The 22802-nt window shown below is 30.9% G+C and overlaps 1 protein-coding gene across 5 annotated transcripts; it reads left to right on the forward strand.

Annotated features, from left to right (window-relative positions):
* Positions 1-11855: 11855 nt before the first annotated feature.
* Positions 11856-21307, forward strand: LOC112294329 (uncharacterized). Of its 5 annotated transcripts, none has more exons than XM_024544632.3 (5): positions 11927-13164; positions 13369-13422; positions 13548-13664; positions 14077-14210; positions 14438-21307. In XM_024544632.3, exons 4-5 carry the CDS (start codon positions 14147-14149, stop codon positions 20857-20859), a joined length of 6486 nt encoding a protein of 2161 aa, XP_024400400.1. In that variant the 5' UTR covers positions 11927-13164; positions 13369-13422; positions 13548-13664; positions 14077-14146; the 3' UTR covers positions 20860-21307. The 5 variants fall into 5 exon arrangements, with proteins under 5 accessions (XP_090099757.1, XP_024400400.1, XP_024400401.1 ...); XM_090243630.1 differs by having other exon boundaries at positions 11941-12460; positions 12784-13164; positions 13369-13664; XM_024544633.3 differs by lacking the exon at positions 13369-13422 and having other exon boundaries at positions 11940-13164.
* Positions 21308-22802: the final 1495 nt, after the last annotated feature.

The raw sequence follows: 22802 nt of genomic DNA on the forward strand, positions 1-22802 counted from the left end.
ATTTATTTATTTATTTTTCACTTGCAGAAATCTTCAGGCCTGAATCGTGAAGGTTTCTCACCTCATGAAGAAACGCTGGTGCCAAGGTTCTGTTCTGCTCGACTGCAACTGGCACACCTGAAAAATGTATGGTTAAAATCGGCAAATTCTAGGAGAAACTGGTTACCAAGTGTAAAATAGACCGAAGGTTAGGCTGTTCAATAGCTTTAATGAAAGTGGTTAGTTTATGTAGAATGTATATGGAATGAAAGTGGTTAGTTTAGCAGAATGTATATGGATGAGTTTTGACTAATGTCAAGTGAATCTAATGTTTGTTTGATTGTATACTTTAGATTCAAATTGAAATACTTATTAGTATTTCAGCATGGCTTTTCTTCTAGAATCATTTACAAGGTTTTATCAATAGCTTGGAGATTGGTAGTGGATTTTTGGATTCAAAGATTTACAAAAAAATGTTGAAGATATTGGCACTATATCAAGCATATAAGATACCAATGAATATATGTAGAAAGAATGTCAAATTTGCCTTGGAAGAATGGAAGTTTTATTGGAGAAAGAAGATTACTTGAACAAAAAGCAATTTATAAATCTATAAGAGATAGTTGCTTGTGTTATGAAAGTCTTTCAATAATTAATGACTTGCAACAATGGTAGAATTCAATAAAGACTTTTATTACATGAATTAATTGTTGTAGTAACAAAAATTGAATCATTAATAAAGAATTGTGGAAGTAAAAAGTAGTGTCAAGCGATTGTATTCCATATGAACAACAAAGAGAGTTTCAGAGAATATCTTTGTGATTTGAAGTATTGTTATAATGTGGCAAGTGATGTACTTAGGAAGCAAAGTTGGAAGACATTTGAAGAGACCATACTTATTACCTTTAATGGTTCAACCTTTACTAAAGCGGAAGGTAATAACAAAGACCTTTATAAGAGGTTGGTCTCTATAAGTGGAGATAAGGATGTTGAATTAGCAAAGCATCTATTGCAAAGGTTGAAGGATATGCCTTGCATAGAAAGTGGAGAATTAGATATTGTAAAATTATTTTCAAACATAAAAAATATCAAATATATAGAATACATAGGTAAAGGATCTTTTAAAAAAGTTTACAAAATAAAGTGGTTGGAACTATTATGTGCATTAAAAAAGATACATCTTCAATTTAAGAAGATTTTTACAATAGAAATGAGCATTCTAATAGGCCTAAGTCATCCCAATTTGATTAATTATTATTTTGTAATAGAAGATAATAATAGTGGCAATGATCAATCTTATCCTACAAAAAAATAAAGAAAGATTTTTATATTTAGGAATGGAATTGATGCAAAAAAGTTTGGAGAAATTTTTGGAAAAAAAAATAGAAATGACATCTATTTTTCTTATTGATATTATGTATCAAATTGCAAGAGGAATGTGCTATTTGCATGATATGCATATAGCACATCGAGATTTAAAGCCAAACAATATCTTACTTAATACTATAGAAAAATAGAACAAAAATGGGACTACCAAATATATTGATGTGAAATTGATTAATTTTGGAATGCCTAAGGTTGATAATAGTAGCAATCCAAAAGCTATAGACAATAATTATCACTATGATACTACAAAATATATGGCTTATGAAGTATTGAGAAAAAAATTAGAATCAATGAAGTTGTGTCCATTTCTAGCAGATGTAGTCATTTGCAATGATATGTTCTAAGATTCTCTTAAATAAAGATCTATTTTGTAATGTAAGTAATATTGAAGAAGTATTAGAAAGAATAAAGAGTGGTGAAAGACCAAAGTTGCCTTCAATTTGTCAAGAACTAACAAAGCTTATTGAAGATTGTTGGAGGTCGAGTCCTTCAAAGCTACCAAAATTTGTAAGTATTTGCAAAAGATTGATGAAATTGAAGAATTTTTTTTTAATAGAAAGTGTTGTTAATACACCAAATTTTAATTCACGGAGGGAATGGATTCATTAACTTAAAAAACCACAAGAAATTCACAATCAAATACAAGTGATTAGATTAATACCAACAAATGTGGTGAATATTCTTAAAGAAGAGTTATTAGACAGAGCACAATGTCTATCAAATATAAAGCAACTATGTGCAAAGAATATCAAGGCAATATGTCTTAGTGGAGTAGATGGAATAGGTAAAACCACAATAGAAAAGATTGCATTTAATGATACAAAGTCCATGTTTGGTGCATCATGTTTTATTGAATGTAGTGAAAGTGGTGTAGATTGCTTTACAATCTCTTGCAAAATCTTAGAGCAATTGAATGAGAAATCAAAACCAAAAGATATAGAAGAAGCTCAAGATATGTTGAAATCATTCTTTATAAAGAATAAAATTATTTTAGTCCTTGATGATGTAAAGGAGCAAAGTCAAATTGAAGATATTGTGGCTATGGATGCATTGTCTGTAAGAAATGATAGCACATTAATTGTGACAACTCGAAATTAGAAATCAATAGCACATTTTGGTGTAGAATTTGTAAAGATAAATATTCATGAATTAGATGAAGAAACAAGTATGAGGTTCTTTATCACTCATTCTTATGGATACCAGGAGACATTGCCTAATGAACTTGTTGAGGTTGGTAATGAAATTATAAAATCTTGCAATGGCATACCTTTGAGTCTCAAAATTATGGATGTATTTTTAAGTAGTCAAAAGAGGTTGAGATGTTGAGAGCAAGCTTTACAAAGGTTGAAGAAGAGAAGAGATTTGGATGGAGATAAAAGTAATACTGACCACAAGATATGGGATATATTAAAAGTAAGCTTTGACAACTTGAAAAATGAAGAAAAGAGCATGTTTTTGGACATATGTTGTTTCTTTGGTAGTGATGTATGTCTCCAAGGCATGTTGAAAGAAAGAGCCTTATAAATATGGACTAATAATGAGGATGAAATTTCAAAAAAAAATGTGAGAATTGCATTGGATACATTAATTGATCAATCATTAGCAAAAATTGATGATGGTGGATATTTAAGAATACATAAATAATTACGAGATATGGATCAAAAGATTGTTGAAAGGGAGTTAGAACATAAGAGCAAAAGAATATGGAACGTGAATATAAAGCCATCAAAAGGATATGATATTAAGATATATCTTTGACTCTTATCAAAATAAATTTTTTAGAAATAATGGTAAAAAAGATTAAAAATATATATATATATATATATATATATATATATATATAGATGTGTGTGTGTGTGTGTTTGTGTGTATATTGAGTATATGATGTTTTTATTTTATATTGTAATATATTTTTGGTATATTTTTTAAATAGATTTTAATTAAAATATTCTACTTTGATTTTAGGTTATTATGTGTGGAAGTGGATTAAAATTGTAGTAATTTTGAAGTAGTTATGTTTGTATTGTATTGTATAGTTGGAAGGATCATCTTACAAAAAAAAAAAAAAAAAAAAAAAAAAAAAAAAAAAAAAAACAACAAGTTTATTGAAATTGGAAGATTTTTTCTTTCAAAACTTCAAAAATTAAGCTTTAATAATAGTGGAATTACATTTGAAGATGTTATAAATAATTTGAGGAGATTTATTCTATTTATAGAATATTCTATCAACTTAAAATATTTATCACTATATTTTGAATTTAATAGATAATCTAAAAAAGAACTATTAGATGAAGCATTTTTGTTATTAAATAGGAATGGTATTTGTAATAAGTTGAAGAGATTGAATGTTTTGGAATTAAAGGGGTGTATTTTTATATATAGTTTTTTAGATTCATTTTGTGAAATTCCAAATTTATTGGAACTTGATTTAGAAAGATGTTACAGCATAATCGAGCTATCATCAAAGATGGAATCTATGACTTCATTGACAAAGCTAAATTTGTAAGGTTGTTCTAGTTTAAAATCATTATCCGAATCCATTAAAAATATGAGTTCTTTGATAACATTGTATATGCAAGGGTGTTTGTGGAATCAATAGAAATTCAGATATAATTGATATTAACAGAAAAATTAATTAATTTTATGATTTTTTTTGTGGAACTAAAATAATACATAGAAATAATGGTGGTTAAAATTTATAATAATTAAAATTTGTAAGAAGAAATTTTTGGTATAATTGGTTAATATATATATAAAAGATATAATTTTATTAGATTTTTTAAAAATTTGAATTGGTTTTTTTATTCAATCAAAAAATAATGGATGCATTTAAAGAGCTCATTACAAACATATATACTTACTCTAATAATTACCTATATGATTAGATAGAAGTATGTAAAAATAGATTAATTTCATAATATCATCTAGAAAAACTTTTTAAAAGCTTCATAGAAGTGGTTTTGATTTTATATGTATTTGTAGTTGATTGATAGGTTAGAAACTTGGTTAACAAGTTAGCCATATGTTATATGTGTTGGTAGGTTATAAAACAAGCTAATTATGTGGCATACATATAAAAATCTTGCCTTGTAAGTTAAAACATATATCTTACAAGTCAACACACATTGGAGGTCCTATAGAATCTTGCCACATTACTCCTAATTAGTTAGTATATATGGAAATAAGAGTGAAGCCTTTTTCACTCTTGTCAACTCCTTTCTTGTTTTTAGTCTAATTTCAAGAATCTATATTCTTTTTATCTTTGGCAATAACTATTCTAGTTTAATATTATATCAATTTTGAGAGATTTTTTTAGTTTTTTTGACTGATACAAGAGTGTATTGAACTTTTATTTCTTTGAGATTTATGTCCTTGACAAAACTTCATTTCGTGATATTGTAATTTTAATGTAAATATTTTTTAATATATTTGTAGCTTGTTAAAAGATATTTTTAATTATGTATCTAAATTTATAAGATGTATTGGTTTAGATAGAAGTTATTTAAAGTTTAGGATGAGTAAGTTCTATATTAAAGTTATAAGTTTAAAACAGATTATTAAAATAGATATAAAATATTTAATTATTGGTTTTAAAATTATTTAAGATGTATGATTTAGTCTTAGAATTATAGATTTTATATGTAAGGTAGAACACAAAAAATTATTACAATAAAAATTGTATATTTTTTTATTTACATCACACATATATATATATATAATAATAATAATAATAATTTTTTATATCAATCCAAGCTACATATCTTTATCAATAAAATAACATTCATTATATATTATAAATATATTATAGGTATCAAATAATTATCTTTAAATATAAATATATATATATATATATATTATAAATTATATATTTATATATCATAGTAATTACATGCATTATTTATTTTATCTAAAAATGGTATTATTATATGTATTTTTAAACTTTAATTATTTCTATAAAATATATAATAATTAAGAAATAGTGTGTGTGTATATATATATATATATATATATATATATCTAGAATAAGACTATTTTTTATTTGGATGAAATATACTACTTATATAAATCAAATATTGTGATTTATTTATTTTTATAATATTTTAATTTCAATTTCATATAGTATACATATATTAATATGACTATGTTTGTGTTGAATTGAGCAACCTCACATCTTTGACTTCCTTAAATTTATGTGATTGCTTAATGTTGACATCATTGCCAAACGAATTGGATTACCTCACATCTTTGACTATCTTAGATACATGTAGGTATAGGAAGTTAAAATCTTTGCCAAATGAATTGGATAAACTTGCATTTTGGAAAGTCATTGATGAAAAAAGTTGGATATCATTGTCCAAAGCAATGATCAATAATTATTTAAGAATATATTTATAAAAAAAGTTTTTAAATCAATCAATTATATACTTATATGTTAACAAGAAATATAAAGTTAAGTCTAGATAAGATATTTTGAACATACAATAGCAAAAAAATAATAATAATTCTAAGAAGATAGAATTAAAATTTAGAATTTAGGATTTGGAAGATGAGATTTATATATTCTCTAAAAAATAAATAGACTTTTAAAAGTTGTAATTTGAGCTATCCCTATATTTTTGAGATCTTCAAATTGAATGGTGGACTTATAATATTCTATTAATTTTATAAATTTCAAATATAAGGCCATTTGGTGCTTTACTTTGTTGATTTATGTTTTGCTTTAACTTTTTGAAAATTTAAATTGACATATCTTTCTTTTAATTATGCATTTGATTTTAGAAATACATTTAAAATCTTAAGTAAGTTCCTAGATTATAAAATATGAAGTTTTCAAAATTTCTTAATAAAATTTTAAAATGATTAAAGTTAGAGAATGGAAGATAATGATTTTAATCCACTAAAATATTGGATGTTCTCTCATACTAATATTAATGTGAAACTTCAAGCTTCAGCATCTCTCTCTTAAATTGCAAACTTGTTCTCAAATGTTTTAAGAATACTAAAATATTTTTCAACCATAAATATAGACAATATTATTCTAATCTAATCAGAAAAATGCTTAAAATCAAAAGATATAATTTTTGAGATCCTAATTTGTTTAAATCTTAATTAATATTTTATTATATTATCTAATTTTATTCAAATCAACAATACACATATACTACATATGTCTTTACAAACCCACAAAATTTTATTTATAAATTTGCTATAAAACTTATACAATTTATGAAAACAATTTTTTTTTATGTAATATAAAGAAGAGTCAGTTAAGAAAACCTAAACTACATAATAATGTCACAAAGTAAATAAGCACTTAATCCCTCAAAACTAATACTAAAAGAAAATTTTAAAGATTTCTTTTAGATAGTACTTTCAATCAACAAACAAATCCTACAATTATTGGTGTATGGTTTTGTATCTTAAGGACTAATTTTCACCATGGTTCATTATCAGCCTTCTTTGAGCATCAATCTAAGCTTTTTCTAGATAATTTTTATCAAAAATTACTCTTTATTTTTACCTTAAGAGGCCTATAATATTATTTTTGTTAAATTAATTTATTTTAAGTTATTTTTTATCCTATAATGTAAGTAGAAGATATTTTTTTAAAAAGAATTATTAACTCTAAATTATTTTATTACCTTTTTAACTTTTATTTATATTTTTAATATAACTTTTTATTATAAGATCTTATATAATAAAATTCTTCCATTTGTCTTTTACTTTAAAGCAATACCATAACATAACATTGTTTCTTTAATTGTAATAAGTTTTGTATAATTTTAAATAGATATTTGACTATCACAAAGTAAGATGTAAGAATTTGATAATAAAGTCCATTAAAAAAAATGATTGAAGGTTTTCAAAAATACATAGAAGTTGCAAAGTCTATAGAAATAATATTATAAAGTCTTGATTCAAAAATAAGTATCACAATATTAAACAAATTTGTTTATTTTATTTTACTTTTAATGCCACAAAATATTTCTATAAATAGGCTTTTAAATTAAATTATATTTAAAATATTACGTTGCTAGAAAGTCATGTTATTCTTGCAATGCACATAATAGTACTTAATCTTTTGGATTATATAGTCTTCTTTCAAAATAAAGAATTTTCTTTAAAATCAAATTTTCTAGAATTAGTTTTAGGATTTAGGATTTAGGATTTTATAATAATGTCTTAAAGGTGTAGCTACTTTGATTTAATGAGAAAATTTTATTGTGAATCATATGCAATATCTTCTTTTTTAATGTAAGATAAGAATAACTTGACAAGGAATTTAAAAAGATTTATTCTTTTTAAAGACAATACAAATAATTTAAATACAAATCATAACAAAGACATACTCTAACAACCTTGATATTAGTTCAAAATACATGTTGATATAAAACACTTATAATTTATATGATTAATTAAATAAAATATCTATTTTTAGATTATAATTCTATTATTAAAAAAATTCATGAAAACTATAATTTTTAATTATATTTTTTATAATTAAACTTGATTGTTGAGAAGTTTTTAGAATGAAAAGAATAGAAAGAAATAAATCCATATTCAATTATTATAGATTTCCATTTATTGCAAAGTTTGATGTATTTATTTTAATAAAAAATGACTTGGAAAAATCCAAGCAATATAAATTAAAAGTTAAAGTGAAATTTGTTTTTAAACCTTCTAATGTTCATTTTTTTTATCTTAAGTCTATAAGAAAAATTCTTAAAAAAAAAAAACAAAACAAAACAAAACAAAACATAAAACATACAAATAGAATGGAATTTATCTATATTCAATTGTTATAGAACTAAATTTAATACAAATTTAGATGCATTTATTCTAATTTAAAGACTTGGAAAAATTTAGCCAACCTAAAATATAAGTTAAAGTGAAATTTATCTTTAAATCTTTTCATGCCCATTTTATTTATATTAAGTCTATAGAAAAAAATCTTTAGAATTTATTTACATAAATAAAATAACAACTCATAAATTCTTAAAAATTCTTGATAATTATTTAATAATAGTTTAAAAATACTAAAAAAATATGGTTCATGTATAGTTATTACAGTTGTCTAATCCGTAATAGTTTGTACTTTTTTAAATTTAAAAATATATATCTATTTATATGATCCAAAACTTCTACATATATTGTCTTATTATGTAGTTGATTTTATCATAGCATATAATCCTACAACATTGAAATTTAGTAATATAAGTCAAACATATTTTTTATTTCTGATTTTTTAAACAAATATTGATATTTCTTTTATTAAATTAAGATTCTAATATAATCTCTATCTAAATAAAGACTTGGTGTTGCTTAAATAATTATAAAATAATATATTTTTTCTTTTGCAATTTGCATAACCATCTTAGGTCCAACAAATAAAGGTTAAGATAGTTTCCTAGTATTTAGGCTAAATTTTGTAAGGACCTTTTCTAATCTCCAAAAAAATATCATAATTATATAATTTAAACTTTTTAAATCCATTAATAGTAGATATGAAGGATATTAAATGATGTTAAAGATAATGTTAGATTCTTGATTTCTAAATGCCACTTTATAAGGCTAAGTTTCTTTTATAAAACTTCTAATTGGCTATAATTGTGTATTAATAATTTTATTTTTTTAAAAAAATCTGTAATTTAATTTGTGCTCTGTATCTTAAATCTATTAGATTTGATGTTGCAATCTTTTTATTTAATGACCTAAATTTTTATAATATAAATATATATTTTTATAAAAATAATTATCTTTTATATCTTTTATTAATTTTTTGAATTGAGTTGAATTGATCTATAAATATTTTGGACTTAATGAATAGATATATAAAGATTTACAAGTTATTAACATAACTTAGATTGTTATTCTTTAAATAGATCATTGTACTTGGCATCTTTTGAAGAATTGACTATTTTTTTATATTGCTTAAGTGATGAAATATTCTAATGAAACTAATATGGAAATTTTTAATAACAAATTATTAAACTTATCTTTTGATTTAATTTTAAAATATATATATATATTTTTAAAAAAACTTGATTGTTTTAATTCATGTCACAAGCAAGCTATTAGAGTTTTACAATACATATAGCAATTGAATGTGCTTTCTAATATAAAGACTAGAGTTTTGTTTTTACTAATCTTTTATAGTTTCTCTTTATTAATGTAGTTGTAAATACCTTCAAAAAATAGTTTAAATCATACAAAAGACTTAAATATTTTATTTTATTTATTTAAGATGCAAAGCAAGAAAGAATATTTTTAAATAGAATTGAGTCTACAATCCTAGTTAAGTAAAATCATCAAGCCATCAAGAAGGATTTATTTGAAAAAATATTACTTAAAAGATAAGTTTCAATAGCCACATGGTGCAATTATTGGAATCAAAATTTCAAATCTCTATCTCAAAAAATTCTTCAAAGTTTCTCAAAGAAGATATTATCTATCCAACATATTCTAATTACTTCTACTTACTTCTATTTACTTTATATTATAGGCATTAATTTTAATCTCTAACTTAAGAATACTCAATAAGACTTGATTATTAATACAAAAATATTTTGATATTAATTATTAGAACATCAAGATAAGATCTAATAAAAAAATAAAAAATAAAACATGTATAAAATCTCTTAAGATATTTAATTTATAATATTTAATTTATTTTTAAAAAATTATAAATATTATAAAATAAATATTATAAAATTTATTAAAATATATGATATTTTGGAATCCTATTTATTGTCACGAGTAAAAAAATAGATTGTGATGGTTGAATAGTATTAGCAATCAGATTAGATTAGATAAGACTCTTGTAGCAAGACAATAAATAAATAAATAAATATGATATAATAATTTATTTATCATGTTTGGTATCCTTTCTACAACAAACCTTATCCAACTTTTTTAAGGTTTTATAGATTTTTTTAATTCATTTGTTCTTGCTTAACCTTTTGAAGATAGTTTTTTATCATTGGTTTTGTAGGCTTGGATACACAAGTTCCAATATTGTTTTTTGAAAGAGATTGTACATCCACAACAACAAGCATCACTGAAGGCACTTTTTTATTATTACATGTGAAAGACAATCATAAATAATAAGCTGCTTTTTAAAATGCTACACTTGCCCTTTCCTATAACTTTATTGAAAACATAAGCAAAAATGATAAGAAGCAAATGTGACTAACTCTGACACTGTACTTCAGTCTCCTTTTTTGTACAGTTCCACTGAGTAGAGGAAAACATGGTGAAGTAGATAACTGAGTTACCTTTCTATCTAGTCTCACCTCAACAAAACACATGTATTTGCTTTATATAATCTCAAATGCTTTATGTAATTCCAAACTACCTTTGATGTAGGTAGTTTGTATAGTGTTATAAGTTGTTATCTCCACAATGCAAAAGTATTTTTGCATGGGCTTTGACATGTTTCAAACTTCAAGCATGTTGCATTGAATTAGATGTATTAGATGCAACCTTAAAGCCATTAACTACTCCCTATAATTCTACTCCACTTAAGAGAGCATCCAAAATAATACTCCAAGTGCAATAATTAATTCCATAAAACGAGGGAATTAATAGAACGAAAGAAGAATTATAAAAAGCCATAGTGGATGGAGTTTTGTACTTACATTAAAGGAAATGAAGGATTATTAGTGCTCTGATACTATGTAAGAGAAAGAACACTAACAATGATAAAATAAAACACAAAGTATATTAATACAATAACTTGATTACATCATATTCATAAGAGCCTTTTATATTATCTTATGGAGTGAAGTAGTAATAATAATAATAATAATAATAATAATAGCACTGACAAGTTGATTCTTTCATTTCTTTCTTTCTAGGTATTTCACAATTCTCATTTGTTATGTATTTAACTAATAATAGTAAATAAATAAATAAAAGGTAGGGAAGAAAAGAAGAAGTGGCCGGATGATGGAAATGGAATGAGAATCTGATTAACATTATCTCTGCTTATTCTGCCAATTGGGTGTTTCGTTTGCTTCGGTTCTCATTCATTCTGATCCTTGCAATCATTGCACATGCCACCAACATTGAAAGGTTCGCATGAAGGATCCTAGCTTGAATCCTAACCAGGCATAATCAACAAAACAAAAACGAAAAAAATACACCTAAGATGTATCCAAAAGATGGTGTGAATAAAAGCTTACTAAGTTCTTACTGAAAAGAACCCAGCTTGAAACTTACTTGGTCTAGAAAGGGTAAAGGAATTGATTTTGCTTTGTAATGAATTTAGGAACTATTTTTCTAAGTCATTGCACCGAGGCCAGCTTTCATCATCTTCTTTGACACTTCATAGTAATGAATTCATAGATTGTATGTTGCAGAAGACTGAGCACATCAACATCATGTAGGGATGGACAACGAGGACGAATTCATCCCGGAGCCGAGGAGGATGAGGGAGCTGCTGTATTGAAATGTGCTTTCGATCACAGAGAGCCGTCGATGCGCGGTCCCGATCCACATATCTCGGGGAGAGAAGTTGTCGAGGGGGGATTCTGATGCCGGATGGACTCTCTTGGTTTTTCCCGGGTTTTCGTTTTCGAGAGCTCCGCTTTCTTTGGGTGCTAGGGTTGGTGCTGTTCAGGTGCGGTGTGTTGTGGTGACGGCAGCGGCGTTGCTGCAATCTTAGTTTAGCTACGTTTCTCCTGTTGCCATTCCGGTGGTCAATGCTCCTAGTGTGGCGACGCTGGTTTTGCATTCTCTTCCTCGCAGTCGTGCAGTTGGAGCGAGATCTGGCTTTTTGCTCGCGTTACTTTTCCCGTGGAGGGGGGCTGCTCGTCATTTAGGGCGCTTCTGCAACGCCGTTCCTGGCTGTTCTACCTTTTTTGTTGTCTGTGGCGATCCTGCTTCGGAGTGTGCTGCGATCAAGGCTGGTGGCTGCGGAAGCTCCTGTTGTCAACGTGATCTGGTTTCCGTACTTCTTCCGTTGGTCTATGGTTAGAGGGCGAGCGATACGGGTGTTCATGCTAAGGTGGTTGTTTTCGAGGGCGCCTTGTTGCTCTATTGTTGTTATTGCGCCGCCGCCTACCACTGGAGTGTCGACGGGTTCCCTTTCGGGGTATTATTTTTTTCTCCCTTTTTCCAGCTTCTGCTTCGAATCGTGTTGCTGTTTGTTGTAGTCGTGCATCGAGCTGGTGCTCGGCCCATGTTCTTCTTCATAGTGTGTGAAGGGGCGTTGGATGGTGCTAGTTGCACTGTGGTGGAAGCATCAAGTGCTTGACGGTGTCTCATGATTCTGTTCCGTTTGGTGCTCTCTGGTGGCGAGTCTTTTTTCGGGTTGGTGGCCCCGTGGCATTGAGGATTGTCGACGCTTTCTTGTTGCTGGCCTCGTTCATTTCGCCTGGTGATTCTTCGGTTCTGTTCTCCACCATCTTGTTGTAGGCCAAGGCCGTTTGATGCCACTGTTGCGGTTGTGGCTGCAAATTCGACTGCTTCACCGACTGCACTCCTTGAAGTCATGGCTGCTGCTGCAAGTTCTTGAAGAGAGTAGTGGACGTTTAGGTCGTGGTTGGTAGCTGTCGGGGAAATTGCGGTATTTGCTATCCGCCGACCCGCGTTTTTGTCGCCGTGGATGCTGGAGGATTACGTGCTGCGGTGCAGTGCCGTCAAGTTTGGCTGGTGGTCGACTTAATCCGGCTCTTGTTGCTGTGCTCGTTCGTCTCCGACTGTTTTTGGGCTCCGGTGTTGTTCGACTATCGCTGAGTTTCCAATCATCGTCGTCGCCTTTAGTCGGCACTCTCGGTGGACTGGCGGGGTTGGCAGGTATTGTTGAATGGGAGAAATGATGATCTGCAACTAGTAGGCGGACGCTAGTTCGCTGGTGATGTGGGTCTTAATAGCAGATATCGATGCTTAAATTTGGAGATGTGACTGTGTCAGCGAAAAGTTGAGCAAGTTACTTTGTTAGTGCTGATGAGGTAAGGTGGTTGTTCATTAAAACAAAAAATTGTGGTGTATGGTTGGCAGCGGACGGTCCTTGTGAGGCAGGCAATGAAGTTGACAGCGTAGTGAAAAATTTATGTAAGCAGCTTGGTTGTCGATAGAACCGTCGGCTTCGCTGAAGAATTTCATGTGAGCAGTTAGCATCTGTGAAGGGTTGTAAAGATTGGTGGCAGCTTTGCCAACCCACTTTCGTTCCTGTGAAGGGTTCTGAAGACCGAAGGACTTTGAGCCGCCAGTGGGTCGGCGAGCAATTCCATTTCTTCCTGCTCAACTGCTATCGCAGCTACTCCAGGCTCGTTTTCGACATCTTCCACATCGCGGTGAGACTTCTAGATTGGATGAATTGTTGGATTGGATGACTAATTGAGTTGGATAAAGTTACGTGAGGAATTTGATCAACCTATGTGGATGAACAACTTGAATGATTACTCAGGTATGGGTGACTTCTTATTGTTAGATGACAATATATGGATGAAGTTTTGTATAAAGATGAATTCTTGTCAATGGATGAGAATATCTAAATTGAGTGATGATGGAGGTACAATTTTTTATTTTGCTTGCTTGTGTTACGTTGGGCTAAATTGAGGGAGTGAGAAGGTTAGGCAATAATTGCAATTCATTGGATATTAAAATTTGGTGAATTATTGCATGGTTGAATAAGCTACTATTAGGGTGATGCATGCATTTTCTCATAAGTCAAATACTAATATTTGATGGGTGCATCTTCAATAGGTGACAAGGCCATCTCCTAGTAATAAACTTGAGCATCCTAAAGCACTATTTTCCAATTCTTATCTAAATTATGGCTAGGTTGGATCCTACAACTCATACTTCAGAATCAATGTTGCCAAATTTTAATGGTGTGGGTAATGCTCTTTCCACTACAAAATCAAAATGTCTTGAGTTCAAAATGGTTTTAATACCTTGGTTGTATTATTGTACTTCTTTTTATAATATAGGTAGTGTATTTTCTTTTAGGCATGTTTTTGGTTTTCTCTAGTTGTAAGTAATGTTCTAGTCTTTATAATGTTTTTTTGATTGTATTGACAACCATATGATTTAATACTGGTCCTTGGTTACGAAATATGTGTAGATCATACTCTTGGAGTTGTACCAAGCATATATTCAGAATTGCAATTGTATTTAAAAATTGCAATGAAATCCATGGAAAAAGTCCAAGAGTTAACTTCTCAAAGAGAGCTAACAAATTTGCCAAAATTCAATAAAGAGGAATGTGAATATTTAGCTTGTAAACTCAAGCTCACCATTGAGAGTGCTAGTTCATTCTTTCATGCCACATGCCATCAAAAAGACATTCTTGAAGAAGCTTTAGCAAGTTATGTGGGTAATTTCAAGCTATTTGCTACAAAGGCAAAAGAAATTGAAAATTTCATCCAAGATTGTTGCAAAAATGCATGGATCGAAGTTGCCATCATATTGACAAAAATGAAAGAGCTTGTTTCATCAATAAGCTTTAATTTGGAACTATGTAGACTTTCATTTTATGACTTTGAATTTAGAGCACCACTAAGTAAAACTTGGATAGAACTTTCTGACAAAGTTGAAGAGATCAACAACATTGAAGCAAAGATTGTGCAAGAAAAAGCATTTCAAGATGAAGAGGCATTGCTAGAGAAAGTGGATTTGGAATTGAAATCATTGAATGGTAAGGAGAAAGAGTTAGCTTACATTTTGCTTGAAAGACTTAGAAGCACATCAATTGCATCTTCACGAAACCTATTGAAGGGAGAATTGGACAAAGTGAAGCAACACAATCAAATAGGAAAAAGTGCATCCGCAATTGTATTTAAAGTTAAATGGTTGGAGATGGAAGTTGCAAAGAAGGTGTTTTATGGATCAAGCATAAAACATTTTGAACAAGAAGTGTCAATTGTATCAAGGGTGTTTCATGCAAATATTATGTCCATACTTCATTATACATCAAGCAAGCATCAGTGCTCAATTTTCATGGAATTGATGGATGGAGATCTTACTTCTTTAATATGGCATAGATTGAAAATTCTTCATCTAGATGTACCATTTTCCAATATAGTAGCTATTGACATCATTCTTCAAATTGCAAAAGGTATGCATTATCTTCACTCACAAGATATTGTGCATAGGAACTTGGAACCAGACAATATTTTGGTGAAGATAACAAACATGGAAATTGGATATGTGCATGCTAAATTGGCAGTTTTTGGAATGTCCAAAACTAAGAAAAGTAGTTGTTCTACTCAAACACTTAATATAGGTACTACTCGATACATGGCTCCAGAAGTGATTAAAATCCATGAGCAAGGAAGTGAAAACCATGTTCTTACAAGTACATACAAACAAAAGTATCCATCAAAAAGTGATGTGTATAGTTTTGGTATGGTGTGTTATCAAATACTAACTGGAAAAGTCCCCTTTTCAAATCTAAGTAATATTGAGGCTAAGATAAAGATAAAGAGTGGTGAGTGTCCATCTTTACCTTCTCATTGTCCACCAATCTTGAAAAGTTTGATAGAAGATTGTTGGAAATTTAATCCCAAAGATCGTCCAACTTTTTTGGAGATTTGCAATGATTTAAGGTGTATAAAGTATTTATTGATGACATCATGTTCAAGCTTGATATTATTGCCAAATAAATCAATCAATTTTCCATCTTTTAGAACCTTAAGAATAAGTGAATCTTCTAGTTTGATATCATTGTTAAATAAATTGGATAATTATTCATCTTTGACTGCTTGTGAAGTAACAAAGTGCTCAAAGTTGACATCATTGCCAAATGAATTGGGCAACCGTACATCTTTGACTTCCTTAAATTTAAGTAGGTGCTCAAACTTGACATCATTGCCAAATGAATTGGGCAACCTCATATCTTTGATTTTTGTAAATTTAAGTGAGTGCTTGAACTTGACATCATTGCCAAATAAATTGGGTAACCTCACATCTTTGACTTCGTTAAATTTGAGTGGATGTTCAAACTTGACATCATTGCCAAATGGATTGGGCAATCTCACATCTTTGATTTTCTTAAATTTAAGTAGGTGCTCAAGATTGACATTATTGCCAAATGCATTGGGCAACCTCACATCTTTGACTTTGTTAAATTTAAGTGAGTGCTTTAGGTTGATATCATTGCCAAATCAATTGGGCAACCTCACATCTTTGACTACTTTAGATGTGGAAAACTGCCAAAGCTTGGCATCATTGCCAAATGAATTGGGCAACCTCACATCTTTGACTTTCTTAAATTTAAGTGGATGTTCAAGGTTGACATTATTGCCAAATGAATTAGGCAACCTCACATCTTTGACTTTGTTAAATTTGAGTGGGTGCTCAAACTTGACATCATTGCCAAATGAATTGGGCAACCTCACATCTTTGACTTCCATAAATTTAAGTGAGTGCTTGAACTTGATATCATTGCCAAATAAATTGGGCAACCTCACATCTTTGACTTTGTTAAATTTAAGTGAGTGCTCAAGGTTGACATCATTGCCAAATGAATTGGGCAATCTCACATCTTTGACTATTTTAGATGTGGATAAGTGCCAAAGCTTGGCATCAATACCATATGAATCGGGCAACCTCACATCTTTGACTACCTCGAATATGGACAGTTGTTCAAGCTTGAAATCATTGCTAAATGAATTGAGCTACCTCACACCTTTGACTATCTTGAATATTCGAGGGACGTCAAGCTTGACATCATTGCCAAATGAATTGGACAACCTCACATCTTTGACTACCTTAAATACAACTTATTACTCAAGCTTGACATCATTGCCAAATGAATTGGGCAACCTCACATCTTTAAGTACCTTCAATTTAGAAGGATGTTCAAGTTTGACATCATTGCCAAAAGAATTAGGCAAGCTCACATCTTTGATTAAATTGCATATAAGAAAGTGTTCAAGCTTGACATCATTGCCTAAAGAATTGGAAAAACTCTCATCTTTGATTGAATTGGATATTGGAGGATGTGAAAGCTTGACATCATTGCCAAAAGAATTAGGTAATATCACAACTTTGATTAGCCTTAATTTAGAAGGATGCTCAAGCTTGACATTATTACCAAAAGAATTGGGTAATCTCACATCTTTGACTTCCATAAATTTAAGTGAGTGCTTGAACTTGACATTATTGCCAAATGAATTGGGCAACCTCACATCTTCAATTTCATTAAATTTAAGTGAGTGCTCAAGGTTGACATCATTGCCAAATGAATTAGGCAACCTCACATCTTTGACTTGCTTAAATTTAAGTGGGTGCTCAAGGTTGACATTATTGCCAAATGAATTGGGTAACCTCACATCTTTGACTTCCTTAAATTTAAGTGGGTGCTTTAACTTGACATCATTGCCAAATGAATTAGGCAACTTTACATCTTTGACTTTGTTAAATTTAAGTGGGTGTTGGAAGTTGATATCATTGCCAAATGAATTAGGCAACCTCACATCTTTGACTTTGTTAAATTTAAGTGGATGCTCAAGGTTGACATCATTGCCAAATGAATTGGGCAACCTCAAATCTTTGACTTTGTTAAAATTAAGTAGGTGTTGGAAGTTGATATCATTGCCAAATAAATTGTGCAACCTCACATCTTTAATTTCGTTCAATTTAAGTGAATGCTCAAGGTTGACATCATTGCCAAATGAATTGAGCAACCTTACATCTTTGACTTCCTTAAATTTAAGTGGGCGCTTGAACTTGACATCATTGCCAAATGAATTGAGCAACCTCACATCTTTGACTTCCTTAAATTTAAGTGGATGCTTTAACTTGACATCATTGCCAAATGAATTGGGCAACTTCACATCTTTGACTTTGTTAAATTTAAGTGGGTGTTGGAAGTTGATATCATTACCAAATGAATTAGGCAACCTCACATCTTTGACTTTGTTGAATTTAAGTGGATGCTCAAGGTTGATATTATTGCCAAATGAATTGGGCAATCTCAAATCTTTGACTTTGTTAAAATTAAGTAGGTGTTGGAAGTTGATATCATTGCCAAATGAATTGGGTAACCTCACATCTTTAATTTTGTTAAATTTAAGTGAGTGCTCAAGATTGACATCATTGCCAAATGAATTGGGCAACCTCACATCTTTGACTTCCTTAAATTTGAGTGGGTGCTCAAACTTGACATCATTGCCAAATGAATTGGGCAACTTCACATCTTTGGCTATGTTAAATTTAAGGAGGTGTTGGAAGTTGATATCATTGCCAAATGAATTGGGCAACCTCACATCTTTAATTTCGTTAAATTTAAGTGAGTGCTCAAGGTTGACATCATTGCCAAATGAATTGGGCAACCTCATATCTTTGACTTTCTTAAATTTAAGTGGGTGCTCAAGGTTGACATTATTGCCAAATGAATTAGGCAACCTCACATCTTTAATTTCGTTAAATTTAAGTGAGTGCTCAAGGTTGACATCATTGCCAAATGAATTGGGCAACCTCACATCTTTGACTACCTTGAATATGGAGGGTTGTTCAAGCTTGAAATCATTGCTAAATGAATTGAGCCACCTCACACCTTTGACTATCTTGAATATTCGAGGGACGTCAAGCTTGACATCATTGCCAAATGAATTGGACAACCTCACATCTTTGACTACCTTAAATATAAGTTATTGTTCAAGCTTGACATCATTGCCAAATGAATTGGACAACCTCACATCTTTGACTATCTTAAATATAAGTTATTGCTCAAGCTTGACATCATTGCCAAATGAATTGGGCAACCTCACATCTTTAAGTACCTTCAATTTGGAAGGATGTTCAAGTTTGACATCATTGCCAAAAGAATTAGACAAGCTCACATCTTTGATTAAATTGCATATAAAAAAGTGTTCAAGCTTGACATCATTGCCTAAAGAATTGGGCAAACTCTCATCTTTGATTGAATTGGATATTGGAGGGTGTGAAAGCTTGACATCATTGCCAAAAGAATTAGGTAATATCACAACTTTGATTAGCCTTAATTTAGAAGGATGCTCAAGCTTGACATCATTACCAAAAGAATTGGGTAACCTTACATCTTTGACTAAATTAGATATAAGAAAGTGTTCAAGCTTGATATCATTGCCAAAAGAATTAGGTAACCTCACATCTTTAAGTACTTGCAATTTAGAAGGATGCTCAAGCTTGATATCATTGCCAAAAGAATTAGGCAATCTTACATCTTTGAATACCTTGAATTTGGAAGGATGTTCAAGCTTGACATCATTGCCAAATGAATTGTTCAATTTCACATCTTTGACTATCTTAAGAATAAATGATTGCTCAAACTTGACATCATTGCCAAATAAATTGGACGACCTCACATCTTTGACTACCTTTAGTATGTGTGCAAGTTCAAATATAGACAAGTTGGAGGGAGCATTTGATGTATATACGCAATCTAGTAGAATTGATACAAAATCCTCTCAATCTGTTTGGACAACTAAGAAATTTGCTGTAGCAAGGGATTACCCAAATGCACACAATGATTTTGTTTCAAACTGTAAGGAAGCAATTTCATTACAATTGCAGTCGATGGACTTACCCAGCAAGCGTCCATTAGGCCAAGGCTTAGCTGGCTACGGATATGAAACAACATGGGAAGGAAAGAGGTATGCAAGAAAAGATTTCGTTGGAGTACCGAGGATTATCTTTGAGAGAGAGGCAGTTGCCTTGGTAGCTCTTGAAGATCACAAGAATATTGTGAAAACATATGGCTGGACTACTGGCAAGAGGAGTTGCTCCCTTGTCTTAGAGTACATGGATGATGATCTTTTTAGCTTATTGCACTACAGAATTTCGACTAAACATGATCTAGTTGGTTCAAACGGCGACACGCAATCTTGTAAGTTGACTACCCCGGAGCCTTTTGACCTACCGCAGGCAATTTACATCATGTTACAAATCGCCACAGGCATGAAGACCCTGCACGAGCAAGGAATTGAACACGGGGATCTAAAAACAAAGAACATTCTTGTCTCTTATAAGAACCAAAGAGATCCGAATTTCATGACAGTGAAAGTAGCCGATTTTGGTCTTGTTTGCTCCAAAAGAAAAAGCGAACTGATTGTTTCACGTCAGGCACATAAGCTGGATATGGTCAAGTGGAAAGCACCAGAGTATTTGAAGGTACAATTCAAAAACTTCACTTCATCTTGCAATCAAGATGGAGCTTGTTCAGAGTCTGATTCCAGTTCGGAATCCGAGTCAGAAATGGAAGGAACCTCAAATTCTCCAGTCATCAATGTAAGGCTCCCTGGAGTTGATGTCTTTGCAGCCGATGTTTACAGCTTCGCTCTGATATGCTCTCATATCTTGACTGGGAATGATCCATATCCATATCTCAACTGGAAGGAATTGGGGGTTGAAATCTTGTCTGGCCTGCGACCGAACTTGCCCACTACATGCAAACCCTGGTTAAGAGTACTTTTGCAAGCATGTTGGGCTGAACCTGCTCGACGACCTTCCTTCTCCGAAATCCATACGATGTTGGAACATTTTCATGGCATGTTACTCTGAACAGGTAGTGGATTCCAGTTTTTCTACTCATTCAAAGTTGTTGATCATTGTAACTTTGATGACTTAGACAGCTTTGAGAATATTGTCAAAATAGTCAGTGCAACTCTTGTTTAGCTTCATTGTTCGTATTTAGTTTCTTTTTGCTTGTATTCATGTTTGATGATAAATTGGGAACATGGTGTTCGCTACTTCCAAAATGCTCGAGTAGAAAAACTCTGAAGGCGATTTTGTCGGAATGAATGAGATCCTTCTGTGAAGATTGGAGATATGATTGGGTCTGTAACAAAGTCGGGTCTTGCGCAATTACTTCAATTACATGTCATCCACATAAAATGGTGCATGGAAGTGAAGAAGTATTCAGTCCCTTGGAGCAAATGTGTGGTGTCTGCAATACTTTAAATTGTACTTCAAGTTGGAATAAATGTATCTCTCATGTATTCTCGTTGCATCGCGAGTCCACGGCCGTGTGGGAATCAAAACGCATATCATCATGCCCGATATACTGTCCCTAACGGGCCCTAAGCTCTCACAGCTTCACCACGAGTTCTATTTGATACAATTTACAAACTGCTGACTCTGCAACAACCCGGAGCAACACACAATCAGGCCCACATTTATCAGTCAACGACTTCGATTGACTCATTGCCTTCGCACTTTTAAGGTATTCGAATCCAACAATCACAGAAAAACACGAACAACGAATCCAAGCGGTTAAAACCACACTCAAACCCCAACAACACCCTCAAAAACTCACCATTGGCTTCAAGAGCGTAGAATCTCCGCCTAGAATGGCAAACTTCTACGATGCTCTCTCGAATTCAGCCAAAATTCTCTGCCCTCGCGAGCCTTGGAAAAGGATTAATCTGCAGAATGGAGCAGTAAGAGCAGTTCGAATTGCGGTCGCGGCATCGATCGAGATCCAGATCGATAGAGACGCAGATTGGCCGAAAGATTGGCATCGAGAGTTGTCCACAGAAGCTCCAGTCTCGAGTATCCGAAAGAGTTCGACGATTGTGGATGTTCACACTTTTGGAAGCTCATTCATCCATTTCTATGTAGTATTCATACCTATATATATATATATATATATATGTTTATTTATTGATTTGTGAAGATCATTTTTATTTTTTTAGTGTTTGTTAATTTAGAATGTGGCAGTGACAAGCTCATTTTGTGTTGTGAGGTTCTGAGATGAATGCTCAAATTATTAATACAATTTTATTTGTTCAATTTCAAATTACTTTTGTATTCTACAGTTTGGTTTTGAATTATAATGAAATAAAGTATTGAAAAATAACTCTACTGAGACGTATGCAAAAATGGCAGTGGAGTGTTCAGAAGAATTGAAGTGATACAATGATAATGAATTTTAATATACATTTTACAATTGATGTGAATGTAGATGATTTGGTACTAGTATGGGTAACTCTGTTTATTGTTTTCTGAACAAATGGAAAAACCATTTGTGGGCTATATAGTTAAACTGTTATACCAACAAGCATGCCCAATATTCTTTTTTACTTGCTGACTATGATATCTTAGATTGCTTTAGATGTGTTATTGACTGAAGGTCCTTTAAGCTTCCACAATTTTTCAAAGATTCAAAATTAATTTGTTTCTCAAACTTCTCATTAAGTCTCTTACAAATTATTATTGCCAAACAACAGCAATAGAAGAGTTTTAGGACAAGATTGATCAACAATCAAAATCAATTGAATCCTTGTATTAATAAGCTAAGTTTTTGAAAATTGTGTATACAACATTAATTATTTACAAGATAGAATTAAACACTAAAGGTTGAACTAATTATTAAACCAAAGCCACCTAAATAAGATGGTTAATAAAAAGAAGCAAAAGCTTTCTTATTTAAGGCTTAAGAAATTATTAGATGAAAAAATTATTAAATTTAAATTCTCTAGCAATGTATGTTCAAAATCAAAGTC

Source organism: Physcomitrium patens, chromosome 17 (genome assembly GCF_059467195.1).
Source record: "Physcomitrium patens ecotype Gransden chromosome 17, ASM5946719v1, whole genome shotgun sequence".
NCBI lineage: Eukaryota > Viridiplantae > Streptophyta > Bryopsida > Funariales > Funariaceae > Physcomitrium > Physcomitrium patens.

What these genes read in the sequence shown, in the direction of transcription:
- LOC112294329 (XM_024544632.3), top strand. Translation starts at nt 14,147, where the DNA reads ATGGCTAGGTTGGATCCTACAACTCATACTTCAGAATCAATGTTGCCA. An exon ending in GCCAAATTTTAATGGTGTGG is followed by an intron (nt 14,211 to 14,437) that starts GTAATGCTCTTT and finishes AAATATGTGTAG; the next exon opens with ATCATACTCTTGGAGTTGTA.